Source organism: Theropithecus gelada, chromosome 10 (assembly GCF_003255815.1).
Source record: "Theropithecus gelada isolate Dixy chromosome 10, Tgel_1.0, whole genome shotgun sequence".
NCBI lineage: Eukaryota > Metazoa > Chordata > Mammalia > Primates > Cercopithecidae > Theropithecus > Theropithecus gelada.
This window is the reverse complement of record NC_037678.1, coordinates 24688304-24709110: the sequence shown is the minus strand read 5'-3', so window position 1 is coordinate 24709110 and position 20807 is coordinate 24688304. Positions and strand designations below refer to the sequence as shown.

The 20807-nt window shown below is 41.7% G+C and overlaps 1 protein-coding gene and 1 pseudogene across 2 annotated transcripts in view; one reads left to right on the top strand and one right to left on the bottom strand.

Annotated features, from left to right (window-relative positions):
• Positions 1-20807, top strand: part of MYO18B (myosin XVIIIB) — a 287077-nt gene that overhangs the window by 94717 nt on the left and 171553 nt on the right. The window contains exon 21 of the mRNA XM_025399134.1: positions 17282-17347. Coding sequence (XP_025254919.1) covers positions 17282-17347 — 66 coding nt within the window. The remainder of the gene's footprint in view (positions 1-17281; positions 17348-20807) is intronic.
• On the bottom strand, positions 9337-15825 carry LOC112633121 (annotated as a pseudogene). Its single transcript, XR_003121492.1, has 2 exons — positions 15769-15825; positions 9337-10123 (listed from the first exon to the last, which is right to left on the bottom strand). The product of XR_003121492.1 is annotated as a peptidyl-prolyl cis-trans isomerase A pseudogene (transcript).

Below are 20807 nucleotides of genomic sequence, written 5' to 3'. Positions count from 1 at the left end.
TGAACATCACGCCTTAGGGCCTTTGCGCGAGCTGTTTTCTCTGCCTGGAGCACTCATTCCCCAAATCTTTGCATGGCTGGTGTCATCTTGCTATTCAGATCCCAGCTCAGATCTCATTCACCATCACATCCTCTTGTTTTGATGTATATGTAGCACTTATCTGAAATAATGTGAATCTCCTCTATGTTTTCTGGCTTCCAGCAAGAGCTCAGTAATTTTTTTGTTGAGTGAATGAATGAATGAATACCTAGGCCTAACTTTGTGTTTTTGTCCCTGTGTGTCTTCTTCCTCCAACTACAGCGTAAACTCATGGAATCTCATCTCTGCTTCCAGTGCCAGACTTTCAAAAAATGTTTCTCTTAAGAATGGCCACAGGCTTATCAATGATTAGAGACCTTGTTAGAATTTGCAAAGCCCTATTTCATCTTCGTAACAGCCCTGCAAAAGAAGAGCTATTACACCCCATTTACAAAAGAGAACACCACGCTTCTTAGAGATGAAGTGGCGCTCCCGAGGCCACACAGCCAGGCATTTGTGGGTTTGCTCCTTGGACTCAAGTTTCTCCATTCCAGGGGACGATAGTTTAAAGAGCATAGTTCATAAAGGGAGGTAGTTCAAACCGACCTGAATTTGATTCCCAGCTGGGGCTGCGTGAATGTAAACTAGTTATGTCATCCTTCTGCCTCCCTTTCCTCATCTGTAAAGTGGGAAGGACCACAATGCAGAACATATATAGGGGAATCCACATAATTTCAGGATAAGTGCTACAAAAACTAATTAAACAAGCGGATGTGATGGGGGGTAATAGCTAAGCTGGGATCTGAATAGCAAGATGAAAGAGTACTCCATGCCACTCAATGGAGTGTTCTGAGAATGGCATGTAATAGTATAGTTCATTTACACAGGGCCTGGGACACAGTAAGGGCTCAATATACACTAACCACCGTCATCAACATCAGCAGCAGCACCATCAATGTCATCATCCTCTTTCAGATCCAGGGTGATGACACCCAAGTCGCACAGACCACGTGTTCACAATCCTGTTGCAACTGCACGTGCCTGCGTGTGCCTGAGATCATCAGCACTGCAGTCCTCAATGCATGAGTCAGAAGACTAGAAGTAAACAGAGTCACAATTCTTAGGTGTCTTCTTAGTTCTTCTTTGCAGTGGGCACCGGGGCACAAGCCACTTTCAGTAGACAAGGCAGTGACTTCTGCAGGGCCCTCCTAACTCACTATGGAGGGGACGTGATCCCCAGATGTCTGTGGCACAGGGCTATCCCTTCTCTGGGTAGTGGCCCATTTTGGAAGCCATGAAATCCTGCCTGACTTGGTGCCATCAACCTCTCTGTACCAGTCTTCGTTCAGGGGTTCCTTATTCTTGGTCTCCCCAAATTTGACTTCATTCAGAGGGGCTGAATGGAACCACTGAGAGGGTCTTGGGCTCCTCTGTGGTTGAAAGTGGTGCAGGAGTCACGTATGGGGGAGTTTTTTTGTGGAGGGAAAGGGTGTAGCATATGGAAGCGTTTCTGTTCTGAATGAGTCAGCAGTTCTCTGTTGTAGCCAAACCAAAACCACCTCCATACATGCTAGAGGCCTCAGAAAATGGAAAATTACAAGGAGAATGGACTTGGTTGGGAATTTTTGCTGCTGCTTATTCTTTTTTTATTTGCTCACAAATTTTATTTGCTGCAGCATAGAATTTTTGGTAGCAACAAAAAGAAACACCATCCTGCCTCTTATGAAAAAGCTGATAAATATTCATTTGTCAGGCCACATGATATGCCATGAATTATACATGAACACGTGCTCGGGTGGGCAAACTATCAGTTTCTGTGTGCAAAGCAGTTAAGACCTCAGGATTTAATAAGACAAGGTTGACAGCTAGAAAAGGTCAATATTGTCATTAGACACTAGACGGCAGCAGAGGGGATTCATTGTCAGGGTGTAAAATGGGTCTTGGTGAAGTCCCCTGTGGGTCTAGCAGGTGAGGTCTGAATGTTGGTGTTTCATGCCAAGACTGTTTCCCAATGAAGTACTCTCATTTGGTGGGTACCTGATGGATATATTGTGTTCCTGAAACAGAAGTAGCATATGTCTTTTATCACGGATGCATAAACTCTCATTACAAAATATCAGACATACTATGAAAAGGTTACAGAGCCATGAGCTAAGACAGTATTCAAAATATAAAGCCTTCCCACTCTGGGAATCATCCTCATTTCACAGCGTAGGCAGCTGAGGCCATGACCACCCAGCCAGGTAGCAGTAGAGCTGGGATGTGAACTCAGGCTCTCAGATTCCTGACATAGGGCTTAAAAAAAAAATTATGGTAAAATACACATAACAAGAACTTTACCACCATAACCATTTTTAAGTGTATTGATCAATGGTATTAAGTACATTCATATTTTTGAGCAACAATAAGCACCATTCATCTCCATAACTACTTCTTGCAAAATCGAGACTTGGTACCCATTAAACAGTAATTCCTGATTCCTCCTCTTCTCAGGCTCTGACCATCATCGTTCTGCTTTCTGTCTCTATAAATCTGACTATTCTAAGTCCATCACAGAAGTAGAATCATGCTGCATATGTCCTTTCGTGACTGGTTAATTTCACTTTGCATAATGTCCTCAAGGTTCATTCACATCGTGGCATGTATCAGAATTTCCTTCCTCAGGCTGAAAAATACTCCATTGTGGATGTGTACCTTATTTTACCTGTCCATTCAACTGTCAGTGGATGTTTGGGTTGATTCCATGTTTCCTTTTTAGCTTTTATTTTAAGTTTGGGGGTACAAATGCAGGTTTGTTGTAACCAACTTGTGTCATGGGGGTTTGTTGTACAGATTATTTCATCACTCAGGTGTTAAGCCTAGTACGCATTAGTTGTGTTTCCTGATTCTCTCCCTCCTTTAGTTATTTTTCCTGATTCTCTTCGTCCTCCCATCCTGCACCCTTCAACAGGCTCCAGTGTGGGGTGTTCCCCTCTATGTGTCCGTTTGCTCTCATCATTTAGCTCCCACTTATAAGTGAGAACATATGGTATTTGGTTTTCTGTTCATGCATGAGTTTGCTAAGGATAATGGCCTCCAGCTCCATTCATGTTTCTGCAAAGGACGTCATCTCACTCTTTTTTTCGTGACTGTATAGTATTCCATAGTGTCTATGTACCACATTTTCTTGATCTGGTCTGTCACTGATGGGCATTTAGGGGGATTCTATGTCTTTGCTATTGCAAATTGTGCTACAATGAGCATATATGTGCATGTGTCTTTACAAAAGAATGATTTCTATTCCTTTAGCTATATACCCAGTAATGGGGTTGCTGGGTTGAATGTACAAATATCTCTTCAAGACCCTACTTTCTTTTTTTTTTAACTCTTGTTTTAGGTTCAGGGGAGTTGCACATGCAGGTTTATTATAGAAGTAAATTTCATGTTACAGGGGTTTGGTGTACAGACAAGTTCATCACCCAGATAATAAGCATGGTACATAATAGGTAGTTTCTCAGTCCTCACCCTCCTCCCACCCTTTACCCTCCAGTAGGCCCTGGTGAGACCCTGCTTTCAGTTTTTTGGGGTATATACCCAGAAGTGGAATAGCTGGATCATATGGTAATTCTATTTTAAATTTTTCGAGGAGCTGCCATACAGTTTTTTATAGCAGCTGTACCATTTTGCATTTCCACCAATACTGCATATGGATGGCAATTTCTCTACATTCTTGCCAACGTGTTATTTTTTGTTTTGTTTTTTGATAGTTGCCATGCTAATGGGTATGAGATGGTGTCTCAGTGTGGTTTTGATTTGCATTTCCCTCATGATTAGGGGTGTTGAGCATCTTTTCATGTTCACACAGGACTTGAATGGAAGCCCTCTGAAGGCAGGCAAAATATTTAGTGCAGTTCGTTACAGGACATGCCATTCATGGATATTAACTTTAAATAATTATCATTAATTTCATCCAGCTTTAACCAAGTGCCTGCTTTTCACCAGATCCTGTGCTAGGCACCAGCAACTTCCATACAGAGCTGGCTTTGGTACACCCCAGGAGATGCCACTAAAACATTTGATGTTTCCAAGGGAGGTGAGAGCGGGGCACTCAAGGAAGACATCTCAGAAGTAGGTGATGCTTGAGATAAGGTCTGTGAAACTATCTGGAGGAACTGAGTAGGAGGAGGGTTACTGGACATTCTCATGTTAGGTACAGGATTGCAAAGATCTGGAGTCATGGAGGTGCATAGATAGTTTCATGGTGCTGGAGCATAAAAGATGCCAAGTGCCAAGAAAAGGGGCTGAGGACTTTAACAGAAGCAAATTCTGGGTTCTTGTTAGCCAAGCTGGAGAGTCTGGGCTTTATCAGGTGTTCAGCGATGCTCTTCTGAAGGGTTTCAGCAGGTGCATGGCATAGCAGACCTGATCTTTATGACTTGGACTGGCTTCAGCAAAATTATGAAGGAAGCGAAGTCCATGCTGCCCATTCCATGGTCCTCTCTAGGAAGCAGTGTCCTCATGCTGACCTCTGGCTATTCCGGGGTCCCCTGTCTCCTCTAGACACCCAGGCACATACTGAAGCCTCCCAAATGACCCTGTCTTCTCCCTCTAATCATCTTCGGTTCCATTCCTGTCTCCCAGGCTACTCCCTCTGGTTAGATGATGCTTTAACCTACACCGAAGCCTACATAGAGTGAAGACAAGGGTGGAATTTCAGGCAGGTCAGTGAAGGCGCTCTTTCAACTCACCTTGGCTAAGTCCCAGATTCTGGTCCCTTCCATTATTCTGCTGCTAAAGCAGGAGTTGCCAAGTCTCTGATCGATGTGAGGAAACCCTTGGGCCTACCCTCCTCCCCGCAGAGTGTCTACAGTGTTGATTGATTTTAGCCGGCAAAATCTCTGTCCCTGAGGACTTGAGCTGAAGAACATAATTAAGGGCTGTCAATCCATCTTCTCGAAGGCGGCCACTGTTATTCTGTCTCCCACCCTGGTGGACATTCCCAGTTTCCTGTGAATTCATCTCAAGAGTCTTTATCTGCTGGGAGGAAACCCTTATGAGCCCATGGCCAGAGAGGAAACTGTCTGCTGTCTAGGTGCTGAATAATTATTCAGGGGCTCCCACCACCTTTGCTCCTGAAATTTATTCATCATCCCTTTCTTGTTCACCTTGCTGTCTCCCTCCAGTTTGGGTCTATTGTTTTGTTTGTTTTTTGAGACAGAGTCTCGCTCTGTCGCCCAGGCTGGAGTGCAGCGGTGCTATCTCGGCTCACTGCAACCTCTGCCTCCTGGGTTCAAGCAATTCTGCTGCCTCAGCCTCCTGAGTAGCTGGGGACTACAGGCACGCGCCACCACGTCTGGCTAGTTTTTGTATTTTTGTAGAGACTGGGTTTCGCCATGTTGGCCAGGCTGGTCTTGAACTCCTGACCTCAGATGATCCAGCCACCTTGGTCTACCAAAGTGCTGGGATTGCAGGTGTGAACCACCGCACACTGTGAGCTGGGTCTATTGTTTTAATTATTTTACATGTTTTCCACTTAATTTTAATCAACCCAATTACATTGGTAAGTGCATGTGCATTTGGTTTTTGGATAGTTTCTGCCTTTTTCCAGGCATTTCATTTATAGCCTTGAGCATAAATAGTTAAAAACCAGACACAGTTAGCACCCTTATGGAATGATTTGGCCACTTGTGAGAGAGGCTCAGTGGTTAAAGTATGTGATTTAGAGTCAGATAGACTTGAGTTCAAATTGTGTCTTCTTCCTATCTCTCTCTATGAATCCACGCCCTTGATACTTGATAGATGTATGACCATAGGCAACATATAGTATGGCATAGCAAAGTGTCTGGTACATTGTAGGAGCTCAACATATGGAAGCCATTGGACCATGGTGTGGGCTTCATGGGGGCAGGTGCTATATGAATGGCAGCCAAATGGTTCACAGGATAAGCGTCCTATTCCATAGACACAGATTCTTCATATCAAGCTGTTCATTGAGGAGTGAGTTGGGGAAGCACTTTGCAGCTATGGCTCTTCATCATTTCTGGAGTCTCTCTGCCTGTCTGGCATATACAGCCAAATGTGAGATGTCAGCCCATATGCTTTTTGGGTACGCCCTTCTTCAACATTGGAGAGAAAGCTCTTTGCAAAATTCTAGGAAACAATGGAACGGTGTAAGTGGGGGCTGTGGGTTGGATGTGACTGAAATCTATTAGACCCCAAAATCTGGGCTCAATTTGACACAGGCTATTGGAATGTTCACACTTAAGGCGGAGAGATCTCAGGTTTGCCAAGAGCCATGTTTGCTGAGGTGTAATGTTGACTTACAGTGAAAACGATGATCCATCTATGCTCAATGCCTGGGCTGCTTCATTGAATGAATCTTACCATTTGTGAATTCGAGGTGGGATAGCTTAATAGGTTAAGGATACAGATTCTGGAGTCTGGCTTTCTAGGTTAAGGATACAGATTCTGGAGTCTGGCTTTCTGAGCACGTACTGTGTCTAATCTGCTCACTGGCTGTGTGACATTTGACAAGTCACTTAGCCCTTCTTTTACTTAGTTTTATTATCTTAAAATGGCATACTAATAGTCTCTAATACTCTTGATAGGAAGATTGAGTAATTTAAGATATTGACATGGTGACTTTCATATATACAGAATAAATAATAAATATAATCCATTACGATTTTGTTGTAAAAATAGTAAAATTCTACTATTTCTATGGATTTTAATGCCCCTGCTATACAATGAAGGCTTTAATCTTTGCCTTAGAAACCTCAAATAATTAAGATAAAATATTTTTTGATTAATAGTAGTAGATATTTAATCAAATGATCATCTCTAAACTACATTTGAATAGTTTTTGATTTTCTGACTATTATGAAAAAGGATGTTGTGAACCATTTGCACATCAGTCTTTGTGTAAAAACGTGTTTCTACTTCTTTTGGGTGCATTCTTGGAGGAGAATTGCTAGGTTATATGGTAAATTTATGTTTAACTTTTAAATATAACTTTTAAAGAAACTGTCAAGTTGTTTTTCAAAGTGGCTCTACCATTGTTCATCCTCACTGGCAATGTATGAGGGTTTCACTTTCTATCCTTATCAATACTTGGAATTGTTTGCCTTTTTGATTTAAGCCATCCTGTTGTATACAAAGCGGCATTTCATTGTGGTTTTAATTTGCATTCTCCCTAATGATGTTGACTTTTTTTTTTTTTTTTTTGCATGTGCCTAGTAGCTATTTTTTTTCTTTTTTTGTAAAATCTTTTTTTTTTTTTTTTTTGCCCATTGTAATTAGGCTGTTTATCTTATAGAGTTGTAGTAGTTCTTTATTTGTTCTAGACATAATTATTTATCAGATGTATCTTTGAAAATATTTTCTTCCAGCCTGTGGCTTGTCTTTTCATTTTCATAGTGGTGCATGGAGATTTTAATTTTTATGAAGTTCAGTTTACTAATTTTTTAAGTGACTGGTGCTTTTTTCATATCTAAGAACTCTTTACCTACCCCTAGGTTACAGAGATATTCTCCCATTTTCCGCTAGAAGATTTGTAGTTTTAGCTCCTCCATGTAGACATTTGATCTGTTGTGAGTTAATTTTGTGTACGGTGTAACATACATGCCTACATTCATTTTTTTTGCATATGAACATTCAATTGTTCCAGTACCGTTTGTTGGAAAGACTATTATTATTTCTCCCAGTGAATTGTGTTGGAACCTTTGTCAGATATTTATTGGCCGTAAATAAAGAGTTTATTTTCATAATCTAAATTCATTCTATTGGTCTGACTGTGCTAATTAGTAGCATCTCTTTCTTTCTGCCTCTTTATTCCTTGGTCAGTGTAAATAAACGTTGTCAATTTTATCTTTTCAAAGGACAAACTTTTGATTTCACTGATTTTTTTCTCTGTTGTTTTTCTGTTTTCTTTGGTTCTTTTGTCTTCTATTGATTTCTACTCTATATTATTTCCTTCCTTTCACTTGATTTGAGTTTAGTTTTCTCTACTTTTCCTGGTTTCTTAAAATGGAATCTTGCTCAAATTATTGATTCAAAATCCTTCTCCTGTTCCAATATACATGGTTAAAGCATACATTTTCCTCAAAGTACTACTTTGGCTGCATTACATAAAAATGTTCATTTAGTTCAAGATATTTTCTAATTCCTAGTGTGATTTCTTCTTTGACCCATTGTTTATTAAGAAGTGTATTAATTTCTACATATTTGGAACTTTCTCACCTTTTTTCTTGTTGGTTTCTGATTTAATTCTGTTTTAGTTTGAGAACATATTTGATATGATTACAGTACTTTTACATTTATTTTTGTTTGTTTGTTTTATTGCGACTTATTTTATGGCCTAATATTATATATCTAGGAGAGTGTTCAAGGTGTGCTTGTAAAAAACATGTATTCTTCAGTTGTTGAGTTGTCTATAGATGTTAGTTGGGGTGATTTGGTTAATAGTATAGTTCAAGTCTTATATATCATTGCTATTTTTTTTTTTTTTTTTTGAGACAGGGCGGTGTCTTGCTCTGTTGCCCAGGCTGGAGTGCAGTGGCACGATTATGGCTCACTGCAGCCTTGACTTCCTGGGCTCGAGTGATACTCCTGTTTCAGCCCCCTGAGTTACTCAGACTACAGGCATATGCCACCACACCTGGCTGATTTTGGTTTTTAGAGATAGGGTCTCACTGTGTTTCCCAGTCTGGTCTCGACCTCCTGGGCTCTAGGAATCCTCTGGCCTCAGTGTCCCAAAGTTCTGGGACAACAGATGTGAGCCACTGTGCCTGGCGTATTGCTATCATTTATGTTTAATTGTTCTGTAAATTATTGAGAGTCAGGTATTACGCTCTCCAACTATTACTGTTAAATTTTCTATTTATGCTGTCATTCTATGCGTTTTTGCTTCACGTGTTTTGGGGCTCTGTGGTTAGGTACAGACATTTATAATGCTGTATCTTCTTGATGAATTAACCCTTTATTGCTATAAAATGTCTCCCTTTCTTTCTAGTAATGATTTTTGTTTTCAATTTTAAACAAAATTTAAAACAAAATTTGTCTGATAATAGTATAGTCACTCCAGCTATCTTATGTTTAGTGTTTACATGATAGATCTTATTTCATTTCCCCCCTTCCAACCTATCTTTGCATTTAACTGCAACTCTTACAGATGGTATATAGTTGAATCTTCTTTTTGCAAAATCCAAATTGACAATCTCTGCCTTTTTATTAAGGTGTTCAATATATTGATCTGTAATATAATTTACACATGCCATTTTGCTATTTTCTATGTGGGCTTCACACCTTCTTTTGGTCCTCTCCTCCTTTACTTCCTTCTTTTTTTTTTTTTTTGTTACTTAGTTTTTATTTCATAATCATAAACTTAACTCTGCAATCCAGCTAGGCATGGGAGAGAACAAGGAAAACATGGAACCCAAAGGGAACTGCAGCGAGAGCACAAAGATTCTAGGATACTGCGAGCAAATGGGGTGGAGGGGTGCTCTCCTGAGCTACAGAAGGAATGGTCTGGTGGTTAAGATAAAACACAAGTCAAACTTATTCGAGTTGTCCACAGTCAGCAATGGTGATCTTCTTGCTGGTCTTGCCATTCCTGGACCCAAAGCGCTCCGTGGCCTCCACAATATTCATGCCTTCTTTCACTTTGCCAAAGACCACATGCTTGCCATCCAACCACTCAGTCTTGGCAGTGCAGATGAAAAACTGGGTTCATTTTTTCATTTGTGTTGGGTCCAGCATTTGCCATGGACAAGATGCCAGGACCTGTATGCTTTAGGATGAAGTTCTCATCTTCAAATTTCTCCCCATAGATGGACTTGCCACCAGTGCCATTATGGCGTGTGAAGTCACCACCCTGACACATAAACCCTGGAATAATTCTGTGAAAGCAGGAACCCTTATAACCAAATCCTTTCTCTCCAGTGCTCAGAGCACGAAAATTTTCTGCTGTCTTCGGAACCTTGTCTGCAAACAGCTCGAAGGAGACGCGGCCCAAGGGCTCGCTGTCGACGGCAATGTCGAAGAACACGGTAGGGTTGACCACAGCTAGTAGTACAGGACTTTCCTCGGCGGCAGCGTCTGCAAAGCCTACTTCCTTCTTTTGTGTAAACTAGATATTTTCCAGGGGGCCATTTGACTACCCCTTCTAGTGATTGTTCTATGGATTACAGTATGTTTTGTAATTCAAGATGCTGCACTTCAGATTAATACTAACTTAATTCTGGGAAAATATAGAACCTTTGCTCCAATATAGCTCGTGTCTTCCTCCTACCTTAGTGATACTATCGTAATACACAGTCTACCCTCCATATGTATCTGTGGGTTCTACATCCACAAACTGAACCAACAACTTACTGAAAATATTTGGAAAAAGAAGAATGGTTGTGTCTGTACTGAACATATACAGACTTATTTTCTTGTCATGATTCCCTAAACAACACAATATAATAACTCTCTGTATGGCATTTTACATTGTATTAGGTATTATAAGTAATCTGGAGATAAAGTATACAGAAGGATATGAGTAGGTTATTTGTAAATACTATGCCATTTTATATAAAGGACTAATGCATCTGCAGATTTTGGTATCCTTTGGGGGTCCTGGAACCAGTTCTCCATGGATACTGAGGGATAACTACAAATCACATCTATATATGTTATAAAATCAACAATAAAGCTTTATGATTTTCTTTTATTTAATCTTATGTCTTTTAGGTGAGTTAAGGGAAGCAAAGAAAAAAATGAAGATTTCTTTTATTATTATACTTTAAGTTCTAGGGTACATGTGCACAACGTGCAGGTTTGTTACATATGTATACATGTGCCATGTTGGTGTGCTGCACCCATTAACTCATCATTTACATTAGGTATATCTCCTAATGCTATCCCTTCCCCCTACCCCCACCCCATGACAGACCCCGGTGTGTGATGTTCCCCTTCCTGTGTCCAAGTGATCTCATTGTTCAGTTCCCACCTATGAGTGAGAACATGCAGTGTTTGGTTTTTTGTCCTTGTGATCATTGGCTGAGAGTGATGGTTTCCAGCTTCATCCATCTCCCTACAAAGGACATGAACTCATCCTTTTTTATGGCTGCATAGTATTCCATGGTGTATATGTGCCCCATTTTCTTAATCCAGTCTATCATTGATGGACATTTGGGTTGGTTCCAAGTCGTTGCTATTGTGAATAGTGCTGCAATAAACATACATGTGCATGTGTCTTTATAGCAGCATGATTTATAATCCTTTGGGTATATATCCAGTAATGGGATGGCTGGGTCAAATGGTATTCCTAGTTCTAGATCCTTGAGGAATCGCCACACTGTCTTCCACAATGGTTGAACTAGTTTACAGTCCCACCAACAGTGTCAAAGTGTTCCTATTTCTCCACATCCTCTCCAGCATCTGTTTCCCAACTTTTTAATGATTGCCATTCTAACTGGTGTGAGATGGCATCTCATTGTGGTTTTGATTTGCATTTCTCTGATGGCAAGTGATGATGAGCATTTTTTCATTTGTCTGTTGGCTGCATAAATGTCTTGTTTTGAGAAGTGTCTGTTCATATCCTTTGCCCACTTTTTGATGGGGTTGTTTGTTTTTTTCTTGTAAATTTGTTTCAGTTCTTTGTAGATTCTGGATATCAGCCCTTTGTCAGATGAGTAGATTGCAAACATTTTCTCCCATTCTGTAGGATAAAGATTTTTACATTTTCCTATGTGTTTTTATTTTCCCATGCTCTTTAGTTCATTAAGTATTTGAATTACGTGTGATATGATACCTTTCATCCTGAAGGACTTCCTTTAATATAAGTGAAACAGTAAGGCAGGTCTCATAGCAATAAGTTCTCTCAGCCTTTGTTTACCTGAGACGGTCCTTACTTCACCTTCATTTTTGAAGAATAATTTTGCCAGATACAGAATTCCTGATTGACATGTTTGTTTTTTCCTTTCAGCACTTCTAACATGTAATCTCACTGCATTCTGGACTTCATTGTCTCTGAAGATAAGTCAGCCACTAATTGTTTTGATGCTTCTCTTTACACAATAAGTTATTCCTCTCTTTCTGCTTTCAAGATTTTCAATAGTTTATAATAAATCTTGGGGTGGCTTCTTTGTGTTTATTCTATTTGGAATTCAATGACCTGCTAGAATGCATAGATTTTTTGGGGGGCGGGAAGGGGGGTCAAATTTGGGAAGCTTCTAGCCATCGTTTTTCATACTTTTAAAATCTTTTGCTGGGCGCAGTGGCTCACGCCTGTAATCCCAACACTTTGGGAGGCCGAGGCGGGCAGATCACGAGGTCAGGAGATCGAGACCATCCTGGCTAACATGGTGAAACCCGGTCTCTACTAAAAATACAAAAAATTAGCCAGGTGTGTTGGTGGGCGCCTGTAGTCCCAGCTACTTGGGAGGCTGAGGCAGGAGAATGGCATGAACTCGGGAGGCGGAGCTTGCAATGAGCCGAGATCACACCACTGCACTCCAGCCTGGGCAGCAGAGCGAAACTCTGTCTCAAAAATAAATAAATAAATAAATTAAATAAATAAATAAATAAAATCTTTGTCTTTCTCCCCTTCTTCTGAGACTCCTATTATACATATATTGGCATGCTCGATTTGCCGTACATATCTCTGAGGCTCTATTTATTTTTCCTCCTTCCTATTTCTCTCTGTTCTTCAAATTGGGTAATTTCTATTGATCTATTTTCAAGTCTGCTGACTCTTTCATCTGACATCTCAGATCTGTTGTTGAGTCCCTTTGGTGAATTTATCATTTCAGTTAATTTACTTTTGAAATGAAGAATTTCCTTTTGGATCTTTTAAAAATAATTTCTATCTTGATATTTTGTATTTAAGGAGTCATTATTATTACACTGTCCTTTAATTCATTAAACATTGTTTCTTTTAGTTCTTTGAACATATTTACAATAGCCGTTTTGAAGTCTTTGGCCATTAAGTCCAAATTCTAGCACCCACAAAAATACCTTCTATTGTTTCCCCTCACCCTTAGTTTGGATCATAATTTTATGTTTATTACACATCCTATCATTTTTGCTGAAGACTGGACATCTTAGATGATATGTTATAGTAACTCTTCATTCTGATCTTTTCTTAATCATTTAGTCTTATAACTTGTCTTGACTAAAATTACGGAATCTGTGTCCTCACAATGTGGGACCACTGATATCTCTGCCCAATTTTTAAAAATTTGGGTTTTTATTTTAAAGCTGACTTCCTAGGAGTTGCTCGTGTGTCCACATAGCTTAGAGTCAGCAGAGGTTGTTATCAAACATCTTGAATATTTAAGCCTTTTCCATTATCCTGTTGGATCCATGTGGGGGTTGGGAAATGCATTCAGCATTCAGGTAGTTCCCAGTTGTGCTTCAGCCTCTACATTCTGTTTGGCCCTTTCACATATTTTCTGCCTGTACACATGGCTTCATGTTCAAATAAATAGGGATATGTAGATAGCCAGAGCCTTCTCCAGTCTCTCTTGTTCTTGTGTTTAGCCTGGAGCCAGGAATATATGGGAATTTATCAAGCCCACTGTGGCTGTCCTATTTCCTGTATCTCCTGTTAAATTTCTGGCTTCTTTAAGGGCTAGTGCTTGCCTCAATCAGGACAACAACCTTAGGCTTAGCTGTGTCATTGGCCTTCCTCATTTGTTTCCTGCCAAAATCGCTACTGTTTCTGACAATGCTCCCAGGCGTGGGTTTTTTCCATGCTTTGCCCCATACAGGTGAGCCCCTTCTGGAAGCAAAGCTGCTGTTTTTCAGAGCTGCCTCACCCTGGAAGGACTACTGCAGAGAGAGAGAGAGAGAGACAGAGCTGGGGTGGGTGGTGAGTGGGAGAACCTGGAATCAATATTGCCTCATTGTTTCTACCTAAGATCCAATAGGTTTTCTTGAATAAATGCTTCTCAATTTGTCGTATCCCATTGTCCAATTTCCAGAGTATTGAATTTGTGGTGATTGGAAATTTTATCCATTTTTATCATGTTTTGGGAGGGGGAGAGGATTTATTAAGCTCCTTCCTCCACCGTTCTGGAAATATCTCCCTTACATGCTGCTTATATGACCTTATTAAATCTCCACTACATCCTTGTCAGACAGGCGTAATTACCCCATGTTGTAGAAAGCAAACTGAAGACCAGAGAGGAGAAGAGACCTGCCCAGGGTCACACAGCTAGTGAGTGGTGGAACTGATCCCAGCATTGGAGGGTGGAGAGAAGATCAGAAGCTGATTCCTTGGGTTCAAACCCCCTGCCATCACTTCCTAAACATGTGAGCTTTGCCAAGTCATTTCATTGCACTGGAAGGAAACTCGGTTACAGTGGGTTGAGCACGTGCTTTGGCAGGGTTTGAAGTGTATCTGAGAAGTGGGAGCCTTCATTCATGTTTTGCAGCACCGTTACAAGGTTTTGACCAAAACAGAGGTGACTCTGAGGATGCAATAAGTCCTAACATTTATTGAGTGCCTACTACACGCCCAGTGCTATATAAAGCCCTGCACAAGCACAGCCTCAGAATTTTCTGAAACAGGTACTGTTATTGTCCCCATCTTTCTGAATGGAGTCTGAGGCTCAGAGTAAAGCACTTTCCCAAGGCCACACAGTTTATGGAGTGATAAAACCAAGATCTGAACCCAGATGGATCTAACTCTGGATCATGATTTTTTTTTTCCCCCAAAACATCTGCCGTAGACTTTACCTTCAAGGTACATTTAGAAAAATTTCATTGGTTTTATATTTCCTTTTAAAAATCCATCCATCTTATCTTCAGTCAATTTTTAATTTATTTTTTCTTGTGCAGAGAAAAAAGGCCTTATATTTTGGATATATTGGTTTTATTCATTTCTACCACCTACAGCTCCCTTGGAACATGTTTGGCTAAAATGTGATAAGCGAAACCACCGAAATTTTGGAAGAGTGTCATGGAATGTTCTTGCAGGAGGTCAGAAGATGGAGCTTCCTTCCTGATTGCAGTCTGGGGCTAGACTTTTAATAGGGATTTTTTTTTTTTTTTTTTTTAATCTTAGGAAGTCTTCTGTGATGCCTTTGACCCATGGAATTGAAACTCATTTACTAAATTACTCCAGCTTCATAATACCTTTTGCTTCCTGAGCATTGCAATTACTTTTCTGACAGTTTATTCTTAAAATAGACTTTCCGATTTTCAGTGAATGAAAGACCAGTGAGGGGTGGTATGAGGGTGGGTGGGAGGGAAATTAGCAGTCACTAAGCAACCAGGCACAAACTGGGTTTATCTGAGAGTCCAAATCACTGGCTGATTGTTTCGAAGCCTGTACAACTATTCGACAAGGGGAAGATTCCATTAAATGGCGATTGGTCCATGCTGCATCCAGAAATCTCTTTGAGTAAAATTGTTTCTCCTGCATGGGGCTGCTTTTCCTCCCTGTGGAATCTCTCTGGTTTGGGTGTTTATTCATCCAGTCATCCTATCTATTGAGCTCCTATTGTGTCTATAGAACAGTACTATAGGCTGGGCACAGTGGCTTACACCTGTAATCCCAGCACTTTGGGAGGCTGAGGCAGGTGGATCATGAGATCAAGAGATGGAGACCATCCTGGCTAACATGGTGAAACCCCGTCTCTGCTAACAATACAAAAATTAGCCGGGCGTGGTGGCACATGCTTGTAGCCCCAGTTACTTGGGAGGCTGGGGCAGAAGAATCCCAGCCTGGCGACAGAGCAAGACTCCGTCTCAAAAAAAAAGGATAATACTATAGTGCAGTACAGAAAACACAGGCTCCTCTGCCATAATGTAGGTCAGGCAGGTGAGGTTAGTGACCATGTCATTTATTTAGCAAGTATTTGTGGGAGAGAGGCAGTCACCAGGAAGTGCAATGAGAGAAGCATAGAGTGGGGAGGCTGTCACAGGAGGACTTAGTGAATTACTAGGCATGCACTACAGTTCAAGACATAGGTGTGGCCAGAAAGAACTTAATGGGAATCTGTCTCTGCCCTGTGTGCAAACTTGTAATCTTGAAAAAAAAAAAAGCCCCTTCATTTAGTTTTTGTTGTGTGTGTGTGTGTGTGTGTGTGTGTGTATGTGTATGTATTAAAATATATATAACATAAAAGTTAATCTTAACCTTTTTTTTTTTTTTGAGACGGAGTCTCACTCTGTCGCCCAGGCTGGAGTGCAGTGGTGCAATCATGGCTCACTGCAAGCTCCGCCTCCCGGGTTCACGCCATTCTCCTACCTCAGCCTCCCGAGTAGCTGGGACTACAGGCACCTGCCACCTCACCTGGCTAAATTTTTTGTATTTTTAGTAGAGACAGGGTTTCACTGTGTTAGCCAGGGTGGTCTTGATCTCCTGACCTCGTGATCCACCCGTCTCAGCCTCCCAAAGTGCTGGGATTACAGGCGTGAGCCACCGCGCCCGGCCCATCTTAACCATTTTAAGCATAGAGTTCAGTGGCAAGAAGTATATTCTCAATGTGGTGCAACTATCACAACATCCATCTACACGATGCTCTTCCTCTTGCAAAACTGAAATGTTATACCCATTAAACAATAAGCCTTCATTTCCCCCTCTCCCCATCCCCTAGCCACCATAATTCTTTATTCTGTCTCCATGAATTTGGTTACTCTAAGTACCTCATTTCTAAGTGGAATCATGCAGTATTTGTCCTTTTGTGACTGACTTCTTTGGCTTGGAACAATGTCCTTGAGGTTCATCCATGTTGTAGCATGTGTCAGAATTTCCTTCCTTTTTAAGGCTGAATAATATTCCATTGCATGGATAGACCACATCATGTTTATCCATTCATCCATCAGTGGACATTTGGGTGGTTTGCACCTTTTGGGTATTGTGAATGATGCTGCTAAGAACATAAATGTATAAATATCTCTTCAAGACCCTGATTTCAATTCATTTTGGTATATACACACAAGTGGAATGGCCAGATCATCTGGTAATTCTGTGTTTAATTATTTGAGGAACCTCTGTACTGATTTCCCTAACAGCTGCATCCTTTATTTCATTTCGTATCTTTGGTTTTCTGCTCTGTAAAATAGGAGGATGGAACAAATAGGTGTGTGTGTGAAGATAGAGTGGATGGTACACAGTAGGTGCTCAGCATCTGCGCCTTCCTCTGTGAGGTGGGGCTCTGTTAGCCGAAGCTTACAGACATGTGGGGTCATCCTCCGTCCTGGCGCATCAGCCATCGAGCCAGCTTGACTTTTCCCTTTAGGATCCTCCTACCCTCTCTGCTCTCCAACTTCTCTCTTCTTTTCTCCCCAGGCCGTGGAGGAGCTCTTGGAGACCCTGGATCTGGAAAAGAAGGCGGTGGCTCTGGGGCACAGCCAGGTGAGTAGAGCCGCTTTCTTACAACATCCTGCCCATCACATCAGGGACCCAGAGATGACCTGATTCTTGTCCTACCTCCATTGTCCATTATCTCTGCATGTCTCCTTTTCCCAAACTGAAAGAAGAGCTAATGATTTTCTGCCCTGCCTATCTTACAAGGTCATGAAGATAAACTGTCATAATGTGGGTTGAAATCACACTGGGAAATATCATTTATTGGAGGCTTCACTCCTGGGGACCCCAAGTGGTCTGGAAGAATTAGCATCCTGGTCCTCAAGATGACCTTCTGAGCCTCAGAAAGAGCCGCCATTAAACCTGGGAAGAACTGCTCGTCTTCATTCACAGCCTTTTAACTTCTACTTTGCAACCAGCTCTAACACAGCTATCGTCATAGCTGATGAGCAGCACTAAGGGAAATGAAAGAAGGGGCTCGAGAAGAAAGCCCGTGATTATTCAAGTTGACAGAAATAGCTTTTCCCAAACTGGTGTTGAGCCAAAAGCTCTTCCAAATATGCTCAAAAGTTTATAGCAGAGTTTCACACTTCCCTGATATGCTTATATACGCTGAAGTTTTCCAGGTGGGAAACATGGTATTTAGGGATTCTCAAACTATTTGACTGTGGAACCCCTCGCCTTTTGTTTGTGTGGAATACCCAGTACCGTCTTCTGGAGCTAGTGTTCCATGGCTGATAGTTTGGCAAGTGGGGCACGGAGATCCTAAACTCAAGGACCAAGGAGGTGGGGCAGGGGAAAGGGACACAGTTTAGAAATACAACCTAGAGGCTGGGCGTGTTGACTCACGCCTGTAATCTCAGCACTTTGGGAGGCCAAGGCAGGCGGATCACCTGAGGTCAGGAGTTAGAGACCAGCCCGGCCAACATGGTGAAACCCCCATCTCTACTAAAAATATAAAAATTATCTGGGCGTGGTGATGTGCGCCTGTAATCCCAGCAACTTGGGAGGCTGAGGCAGGAGAATCGCTTGAACCCGGGAGGCAAAGGTTGCAGTGAACTGAGACTGCGTCACTGCACTCCAGCCTGGGCAATAGAATGAGACTCTGTCTAAAAAGAAAAAAAAAAAAAAAAAAAAAAGGAAGGAAAGAAAGAAGGAAGAAAGGAAAGAAGGAAGACTGGAGAGGAACAGACCAAAAGAAGGACTACTCCACACGTTTCCCCACCTAGTTACTTACTGGTTGACTAATGCCATCTAAGAAACCTTTGTCAATTGCCTTCCACCTCCAGGAGCTATGTGAGGTGCTGGGAGGGTCCTGCTCTCCAGGAGCCCGCAAGGGTGGCATTATTGGCTATTTGTACTTCATGGAGCCCTCCCTATCATATGCATCCCTGAGAGCAGGTCCTTTCCTCAGGGAGCTCACAGTCATCTACACTGGCTACCAGCCCTCAGCCCACCCTAAACATGCTAGTGTCTCCCCACTGGCCTCTTGGTCCTGCTAAGGTGTGTGGTGGAAGCTATTATTCCGCTGTGATCTCAAGATAATTTCTCCTGATAGGAGTTGCAGCATCTCAAGTCTTTGAAGGCTTTTTCACTAGAGAGGATAAACCTGTCAGTTACTGGACTCCCACGCAAGCCAGGTACTATGCGAGGCAACTTCACGTTTTGTTCTTTGATCCTCACTCACAGTCTTCTGTGAGATATCAGGTGTGTTCCTGCTTTACAGATGAGGAAGCTGTGCCCCTGGGAAACAAGCCTCTTTCCAAGGTCCTATCTATAGCCAAAGGTTCAGACTCCATGCAAACCTGCATTGGCCCAAATACTGGGGCCTTTTCCATGCACTCTGGGTCCTATTGTTTATGAATGGAAATACGGTCATGTGTGGTTTAACAATGGGGATGCATTCTGAGAAATGAGTGCTTAGGCAATTTCTTCATTGTGGGAACATCACAGAGCGTACTCACACAAACACAGATGGGATAGCCTACTACGCACCTGGTAGATGCCACAGCCTATTGCTCCTGGCTGCAAACCTGTATAGCATGTGACTGCGCTGAATACCGTAGGCAGTTGTAATACAATGGTAAGGATCTGAGTATTTAAACATAGAAAAAGTAGAGTAAATGTATGGTGTTATAATGTTATGGGATCACTGTTGTATATGCATGCATCTATTATTGACTGAAATGTCATTATGCAGTGCATGACTGTACATAACATATTCTTTACAGATAGGTCTTTACGGTCCTGAATCTGGGGAATTGTTCTTCATCTCCAGGAACTTCATCCTTCTAGCCCAGCTGTTCTCAAAGTATGGGCCCTGGACCAGCAGCATCAGCATCACCCAAGAGCTTGCTAGAAACACATTCTCAGGCTCCACCCAGACCTAGTAAATCAGAAACTCTGGAAGGGGACAGAGCTGGCAGTCTGTATAACAAGCCCTCTAGGTGATTCCAGTGCATTCAAGTCTGAGAACCACTGGTCTAGATAATGACTCAGTTATGTCATAAATGTGAAAATCAGGGCCTATAGTCCTGGTAGCTCTTGCAGAAGAAGAAAGAAAACAGTCGTTACACACAGTTTACACTGGCAGGAGCAAGAAGTCTGTATGCCTAAACATTCAGATAATAAAACATGATTATTATTGAATAATACTTGGTATTGACTGAGAAACTGTCAAGAGCAAATCAAGGTCAATGTGTCCTTTTGGAGGCCAGGCTGGGGGATAGACTGAGAGCGTTAGGGGCAGATGCAGCATCTTATGCATTGCAGGATTGGCACGTAATAATGGAGAAGGCTATGAAACTCAGGGCACAAGAGAATCGGCTGACCCAGTCCACACCCGGGCACCACCGCTTCCTAACTGCGTGAATCTTGAGTGACTGGTTTAACTTCCCTGAGCCTCAGTTATCTCATCTGTAAAATGAGGCCATTACTTCCTACCTCCCAAGATGACTGTGGGGATCCATAAAGTGTCATTTAACAGGTGGTGTCTGCCACTGCTTGCTGAATACATTTGTCAGTGGGGCAAGAGGCTTATCAAACAGGATAGCATTTTAATGTTTAAAGAATTAAACTCCTCTAATCTGTAACGTGACTAAGAGGAGAGGAGCTAATTCCTCGGCAGTACCAGATATGGAAGCTGTTGCCATATCAGATTTTTTAAAAACCTGGGCCTTCCGCATTTTTAGAGGAAAAACAGTTTACAGAGTTGTGTCCCCTGTGGATTCCTTAAAGGTGGGGCTTTGGGGATGTTACACGCTGTTTGCCTCCGATAAGCTGCTGAACCCATGAAAAGCAAATAATTTAGATTTTTCTTCGTGATTTTTCAGCCTCTGGTGCCTTATCAAGGCTTGTGCCGAGGGCCATGGCATTTGTGGAAAAGGTGTGATTCTACATGCAGTCGGCCTTCTGGTCGGCAGTATGCTCTTTAAGTGGCCAAAAAAAAAAAAAAAGAAAAAAAAGGGGAGAAATTGAGATAAGATTCTGCACAGGCTTATTCCCATTC